Source organism: Corticium candelabrum, chromosome 3 (genome assembly GCF_963422355.1).
Source record: "Corticium candelabrum chromosome 3, ooCorCand1.1, whole genome shotgun sequence".
In the NCBI taxonomy this organism is placed as follows: Eukaryota; Metazoa; Porifera; class Homoscleromorpha; order Homosclerophorida; family Plakinidae; genus Corticium; species Corticium candelabrum.
This window is the reverse complement of record NC_085087.1, coordinates 7,691,600-7,699,354: the sequence shown is the minus strand read 5'-3', so window position 1 is coordinate 7,699,354 and position 7,755 is coordinate 7,691,600. Positions and strand designations below refer to the sequence as shown.

General features: G+C 40.2%; 1 protein-coding gene across 2 annotated transcripts; it reads left to right on the top strand.

Moving 5' to 3' along the window:
- The first annotated feature begins 2,707 nt into the window (after positions 1 to 2,707).
- Positions 2,708 to 6,953, top strand: LOC134177432 (uncharacterized skeletal organic matrix protein 5-like). Of its 2 annotated transcripts, XM_062644210.1 has the most exons (7): positions 2,708 to 2,800; positions 2,858 to 2,939; positions 4,817 to 4,873; positions 5,281 to 5,424; positions 5,510 to 5,700; positions 5,761 to 6,108; positions 6,499 to 6,953. In XM_062644210.1, the coding sequence occupies exons 4-7, from the start codon at positions 5,373 to 5,375 to the stop codon at positions 6,733 to 6,735; spliced, it is 828 nt and encodes a 275-aa protein (XP_062500194.1). In that variant the 5' UTR covers positions 2,708 to 2,800; positions 2,858 to 2,939; positions 4,817 to 4,873; positions 5,281 to 5,372; the 3' UTR covers positions 6,736 to 6,953. The 2 variants fall into 2 exon arrangements, with proteins under 2 accessions (XP_062500194.1, XP_062500193.1); XM_062644209.1 differs by having other exon boundaries at positions 2,708 to 2,939.
- The last annotated feature ends 802 nt before the right edge of the window (positions 6,954 to 7,755 follow it).

The following is a 7,755-nucleotide window of genomic DNA, read 5'->3' as shown; positions in this document are numbered from 1 at the left end:
GCGATCGAATCGCGATCCGATCGCGATCCATTCTGGTCTAGTGTGGACAGGCCTTTAGTGGCAGCATTGTCAAGAATCGAGAAACTTGAAACCGAAATACAGAAGGGCGATGAGAAGAAAACGTTTGGGTCTGGTAAGGATGGTGATCTGAATATCAAGAGAGATAATACACACATTGTAGAGTGTTTCTATGTCACTCAGTCAACGATCAGAGCAGGAAGTCGAGTCGTCAATGTCAGCAGTTGTTCATCGTTGTCTCCAGGAGATGAAATAATGTTTCATCAAACGCAGCATCCAGTGCATCCTGGAGTCTATAAATTCTCTTACGTTTTGTCTTGTGCGTTAAACACTCCAAGACTGCGCGATCCCTTGCAGAACTTTCATGAATCGGCTGTTTCTATCTAGAGTGGCTCAAACCCAAAAGTTGTGCAGCTTTCTGTTGTACCTCATTACACTAACATAACAGTAACTGGTGGTCTCAAAACTAGTGCCTGGGATAGTCGTTGTGGTTGGATTTTGGTTTTCCGGGCAAATGGAAGTGTTTCTGTTGCTGAAACCGGCACCAATTCTGTTTTTTCTAATTTTTGGGTTTTAGAGGCTCTCCTCGATTTGTATCCAATAAAGACTATGTCTCTGGTTATGTGGGTAAATCAAGAAAAGTTGGTTACTCTGCAGTTCGGCAGTCAGCAGCTATTGGATCTGGAGGAGGAAGTGGAAATGGTCAAGGAGGTGGTTATGGGGGAGCACATCGCACTGTGGGTTCTGCTCCACAACGAGGAGGATGTAACAATGCAGCAGCAGGAGCTCCAATAACGGGTGACAATGATTTTTTATTGGTGGAATTTGGTGGCTCTGGTGGAGCAGCGGGATCGCATAAAAAACCGTGGCTGTGATGGAAGCAAAAGTGGAAGAATAATTTTTATATTTTCTCAAAGAAGAGTTAGTGTGCAAGAACAAATAGATGCTCGTGGAATGTCTGGAGAAGACGGTTCACCTGCTAATGATGTGTCGCAACCAATGGGAGGTGGTGGTGGTGGATCTGGAGGAGCAGTTAGGATAGTCATAACAACGTCTAATCACAAAAGTAACATTCTTTAAGTGGTGGTGCAAGAGGTGATTCAGCTAAACACAGTCGTTGCAATCCAGAGTAGCTGACACTTTTACTACATGGCATTATTGCTGGGCAGCGATATTTCGACTCTGAAAGTGTTGCGTACGCAAGTGCATAGATTAGGGTTAGGGTTAAGGTTGCTGTTGCTGTATGCATGTGCTGTTGAGTGTCACATATTATACTTTCTAATTGCTCTGTAATTCGTTATACAAGTTAGTTCACTGTTGTATGAGTAATTAAATGCAATTTGGGGACATCGGTTTCTTCATTAAGTAAATATGATCAATGTACTTGTAGTTTTACAGTTGACAGTCTAAAATATTTGTTTGCAAATGTATTATTTATTTATAAATTTATTAATCTATCTAATTTTTGTTTGTTTTTACTAACGTACTTTATTACATTGCCTGCCACTGAAGTATTACGATCTAATTATAATTTCTAATCACGCTCTATTAGCTTAGCAGATCACTTTGCCTCGAAGAAATTGCATGGAGACAACCCCGTTAGTCAATAGCTATTTGATGTCTTGATAGCAAGCATGCAGTCTTGAAACAGGGTGTATAAACACGTACATAATATTTCTAATTTCAAAGCTGGCTGATTCTGTGTGTATCACGGTGTCGTTTACTCTAAATTCCATCTCTACTTATGTCAAGCAGGTATAGCGCATGCACTTCTCTATTCCGTGTTTGCACTCGTACGTACAGTACGTACTACTGTAACCTAAATCAATTTTTGCATAACTCTACCGTTTGTAAATGTAATGAATGTCTAGCAGTGCCGCTGTTTGGTGTACAGTACAGTACCTCTAGCGCGATACCCATGCACAATCGGAATTTATTTATAGTGACACAATAATTATATTGTGACGCTACAATGACTCTAACCCTAGGCTACAAATAATAGACTTTTCGTGCACGCTTTTCTTGAAATACATCAAAGCAAATATATAAAATGCAAGTTGCACTAAAGTTCTTTCAATCGTAGGCGCTAAAGGTTCGGCAGGAAAAGTTGGTCCAAAAGGCGCCATTGGAGTTGGTGGCAAAGATGTTAAAGGTGAACCCGGGGGTAGAGGTGTAACTGGACCGAGAGGACCACCGGGAGTTCTACCCTTAGATGTCTGCTCTAGAAGCAAAGAAGGTAAAACGTATCCCGATTACACGCAGAGTTGCATAAATGAAAGCAGTAGAAAACTAGCCTACTTTACTGCATAATTGATCAGGTTTGATGAAATACAACCAGCAACTGAAAGAAATTGAGTACTGTAACGGCACCGAGTGGTTACTCGTATTCTCACAACCACATCATGGCAGCTCTCCTCTGTTTCCTACGTCCTCATGTACGGAAATAGCACTCAAGTACAAATCATCTTCTTACAATGGACAACATTGAATTAAACCATCCTGTATTGACGCTCCATTACTGGTTAAGAATGATTTACCAATTACGCATTCGGTTAGTTAGGTTTAAATAATTATTTTTCTACAACAGGTTTTCTGTGATGCGAGTGAAGGTTGGACTTTGATCATGAAGATAGATGGAAATCAGCAAACATTTACCTATGTCAGCGCGTTGTGGTCTAACAAGGAAACATTTCAACCAAATAACTTGGATTTGGATGAGAAAGAAACGAAACTGGCTTCGTATTGGACACTGCCATTTACTGAACTTCGTCTGGGAATGAAAGTAAGTGGAACGATCAGATGGATCACCTTCAGCTATTCCGCATCATCTCTCTGACAGAAAATACAGGAGCACGAGTATTGGTAAGAGTAAGTGGAGAAGTCTACTGCCAAGGTCATCTCTGCAAAAATATTGCAACAGGGTGAGCGTTGCCAACTGTTGAGACCGTCATAATCATTAAACTTAAAAATAAACGCAAGCGTGTATACTCACCGTGACAAGTCTGCTGTATTTCTTGCTCGCAAACAATTTTTAGCGTCTGCATGTCAGATAGTTCTACACAGGAGTCGGAAACTCATCGAGAATGATCGGGCCCAACGTGCGCTAAATGGCATCACCAATGACTTTAACCTAATAATCAATGTGTGTATACCGTAGATCTATAGGCTGATTGTATATAAACAACATATAATACTTACTTGAGTAACCACAATAGCGTTAATTATACAGGAAGTTTGCGGCAAACAGCAGCTAGCTGTAGTTCATTTATAGAGCTGATACGCACCGCAAATAAACTCCGGTGCCTAATTACGAAAAGTGGAACAAATTAGTCCTACCATCTCACGAGAAAAGGAAACTAGATATCTATTACCAGAGGGGAATACCCTACTTTTAATTGTGCAAGTCAAACCTTTTTAACTATAGATTGCGTAGCAAGCCAGTAAGATACTGCTACATAGAGAAATTCTGTTCCCTAGATGTTCAAACGGCACCGTACGATCTCTACGCTGCAGAGAGTGATGAGAAATTGGCTAGAAATACGTAGAAACATGTCTAAACATGTCTTAAAGTTGATTTTAGCACTACACGTCGAGATTCTATGCTCAAAATCTTTACAAAGTGTTTAAATTTGCTCGGAAAATGACAATCTAGCGTGTTTCGGGCATCCGAAACTAGAGGACGTAACCTCATGCACTCAACTCTGACGACTACCACGGGTACGCACGAAACACGACGACGCTGCCCATACGATTGTTTGGAAAATGAGATGTTAGGCTACTGCAACAAATAGATTCGGTTACACGAGAGACCATCCGAAACTAGAGGTCTGGATCTAGAGGTAAGGCGTGGAAGACGTTTAGTCGAGTCTCATTCTCGCTAGAATGAGTCAAATCCATTGATTGTCACGGATAGAGATCAGTTACCTAACGTCTCTACGTTGCCCTATATTTGATACCTAGACAATTGCGTTGGACCAAGATGTCGGGTCCGAATCTAGCCGTTATCCGAAACTAGATACGGTACTCTACATCTGCCTACATCCTGTCAGGATGTAGGCTGAAAGGAGGCAGACGCAGAGCCGTATACACGGCTCTGGGCAGACGTACGGCTTCTTTGTTACTTTTGCTGGATATGAGCAAACAGGAAAGACTAGAGGTCAACACTGCATTTACACGTAATAAGCCAAACACGTGTGTATGCCATGCTAGACAGTAAGAAGATCCATTGAAATCGCTAAGTCTTCCATCCTGATCTGTAACATGCATAGTGCAGATGATATTGAACTGTTGCTCTCAACTGCGTAGGCAGTCAACAGTGACTAGACCTTCCTACTCAGTCACAGACACAGCCATATATGGGACTCACGTATCTTATGGCCATGCCTACCTCTAGATAACCATGCTAACCGTCCTTTACTTTGTACACTACCGTACCCCGTTTCCTGCAATACTCTATATGATGTAATGTTCCGCTACCTTTTGACCAATATATAACAACTGACTTAGACGGTCAGCAGGCAGTGTTACACTTCAAGTTGTAAGACGTTTTAGCACTATCTGTATGACGATGCGACTCCAAGGACTCGTCAAGCTGTTGCTGATAATCACTGCTGCAGCAGTGTCACACTCAGAGGAGATGGTAACAACTACAGCAATTTCCTTAAATGTAACTGTCATCAGTTATCTTGTCTCGTTGTAGAAAGGAAATGGCTGCAGCTCCGGTATGGTTAATTGTTTATACCTAAAGTATAGTCTGAATCACACCAAAGCAAATCAATAACTCTTTTTTTGTCTACAGTAGTAGTATCAAGCATTCAAGGTTTACCTGGGATTAAAGGAGACAAGGGAGACCAAGGTACTACAAATGGTTAAGTTGACTACGTATAGACAATCGATTAAAAATGCGTGCGTGTGTGTGTGTGTATGTGTGTGTGTGTGTGTGTGTGTGTGTGTGTGTGTGTGTGTGTGTGTGTGTGTGTGTGTGTGTGTGTGTGTGTGTGTGTGTGTGTGTGTGTGTGTGTGTGTGTGTGTGTGTGTGATTACAACATACTTGCATGCAGGTGCTGTGTAAGCAATGGATCCTATAAGCACGTTGCAGGTTATCTCTCAATTAAACTTTAATCTGAGACAACAATCACCAAGTTCATACTGATGAGCAGTTGAAAGCTACAAATAAATAGACTGCTCGTGCACGCACTTTGCTTTTCTTGAAATACATAAAGGCAAGTTACGCTAGATTGCAAGGATTTCTTTCAATTGTAGGCGACAAAGGTTCCGCAGGAAAAGTTGGTCCAAAAGGTGCCACAGGAGTCGGTTCCAAAGGCGTCAAAGGCGAGCCCGGGGTTAAAGGACCGATGGGACCACCGGGAGTTTTTCGCACAGATGATTGCTCATTTAGCAATAAAGGTAAAACGCATCTCGATTACAAAGTTACATAAATAATGATAAACAATATAAATAACTAGAGTTCGTCAATGTATAATTTGATCAGGTATGATGAAATACAACATTCAACAGAAAGAAGTTGAGTATTGTAACGGCACCAAATGGTTACAGCTACAACCTAGCAGCCTGTCTCTGCTTCCTGCGTCATCATGTAAGGAAATAGCACTCAAGTATAAATCATCTTCTTACAATGGACAATATTGGATTAAACCATCGTCTAGTGACCCTCCATTTCAGGTTGAGAATAATTTACCAATTACGCTTTCAGTCAGTTAGGTTACATTTTTTCTACAACAGGTTTTCTGTGATGCGAGTGAAGGTTGGACGTTGATCATGAAAATAGATGGAAATCAGCAAACGTTTGACTACAACAGCGACTTGTGGTTGAACAAGAAAACATTTCAACCAAATAACTTGGATTTGGATGAGAAAGAAACGAAACTGGCTTCGTATTGGACACTACCATTCACTGAACTTCGTCTGGGAATGAAAGTAGATGGAACGACCAGATGGATCACATTCAGCTATACCGCATCGTCTCTCTACAGTCTTATTGCTGATGGACAATACAGGAGCACGAGTATTGGTAAGAGTAAATGGAGAAGTTTACTGCCAAGGTCATCTCTGCAAAGAAATTGCAACAAGGTGAGCGACCGTCAAACACGCATGGCATCGTTAAGCAAAAATGGAGGCTTAGATATTTATCACACTACCATGCACTTGATGTCATGCATATAAACTAAAAATTCACTTGTGTTTGCTGTACTGTCTTTCGCTTGCAAATTTTACCGTCAGTATCAAGTAGAATTTTGATACGTTTTCAATATTATATATAATATTAAAGATATATTAAATATTGTCTACAAAATTTAAAATATTTTTAATATTAATAAGCAGGCAAAAATCAAACAAAAATATAGACGTATCAATATATAACATGTTTATAGTTTAACGTCTAGATAGAATAAAAATTATAAGACAAAAATCACAAAAAAGGTACTAACTACAAAAATTGACATTCAGTATTGATTTTAGGAAGGATTCAACGTTAGAAGTTACCACTCATATTATGGATCAAGTGGCGCACGAGCACGTCTAGGATTTATTGCTAACGAACAAAACGAATGTTTGTCTCCAGACTCTTTCGTTGGTTTTGGAACATCGCGCACGCATGGTAAGTCGGCCGGAAATAGTGCTGGAAACTACGCGTGCTGCAGTCCAGACAATGGCGCTGCAAACATTAAAGCAGTTGGCTACATCATGGCACGTTGAGATAATAGAGTTTGTGAACTGCTGTCTATAGCGACTAGCTGCTAGCAACAATAGCGTACATTTCACATTTCGTACGTTTTCTCTAGATGACACGTTGTTTACCCATTCATTTATTAGTGAAACGGATGCCTCATGCAATATTGTTCTAGCTATAGGTAGTACGTAGCAGGCAGAAAGCAAATTTTGCTTTCAGTGACGAAATGAAAGTAACAGGTATGCTCTAGTTCACGTGACGTCAATGTTATTTGCCTGCAGACGATACTGCGTGCTAATAGACTGATATAGCTAGATATGGAAGTTAGAAGTAAACGACACAGTGATACACAGAATCAGCCAGCTTTGAAGTTAGAGCTATTATGTACGTGTGTATACATCCTGTTTAATTAAAGACTGCATGCTTGCTATCTAGACATCAAATAGCTATACACTAAAGGGGTTGTCTCCGTGCAATTTCTTCTAGGCAAAGTGATCTGCTAAGCTAATAGAGCGTGATTGGAAATTAGATTGTAATACTCTAGTGGCAGGCAATATAATAAAATACGTTAGTAAAAACAAACTAAAAATAAATAGATAAATAAATTTATAAATAAATGAATACATTTGTAAACAAATAGTTTAGACTGTCAACTGTACAACTACAAGTACATTGATCAATATTTGCATTTAGTTACTTATATACAACAGTAAACTAACTTGTATAACGAATTATAGAGCAATTAGAAAGTATAGTACGTGACACTCAACAGCACATGCATACAACAACAGCAACCCTAACCCATAACCCTAAAACCCGGTAGCTATGCACTTGCTTACGCAATACTTTCAGATTTCAAAATATTGCTGCACAGCAATAACGTCATGTAGTAAAAGGGTCAACTACACTATCCATCCCAATCCACCTGAGCCACCTCTGCCTTCTGGATTGCAACTTCTGTATTTAGCTGAATCGCCTCGTGCACCTCCACTCACAAGAATGTTACTTTGTGAGTAGACGTTGTTGTGCCTATCATGACTGCTCCT

Excerpts from the sequence above, each read along its gene's own strand:
- LOC134177432 (XM_062644210.1), top strand. The coding sequence starts at position 5,373 with ATGGGACCACCGGGAGTTTTTCGCACAGATGATTGCTCATTTAGCAAT. Across the intron at positions 5,425-5,509 it reads TTGCTCATTTAGCAATAAAG|GTATGATGAAATACAACATT; the intron begins GTAAAACGCATC and ends TAATTTGATCAG. Across the intron at positions 5,701-5,760 it reads CTAGTGACCCTCCATTTCAG|GTTTTCTGTGATGCGAGTGA; the intron begins GTTGAGAATAAT and ends TTTCTACAACAG.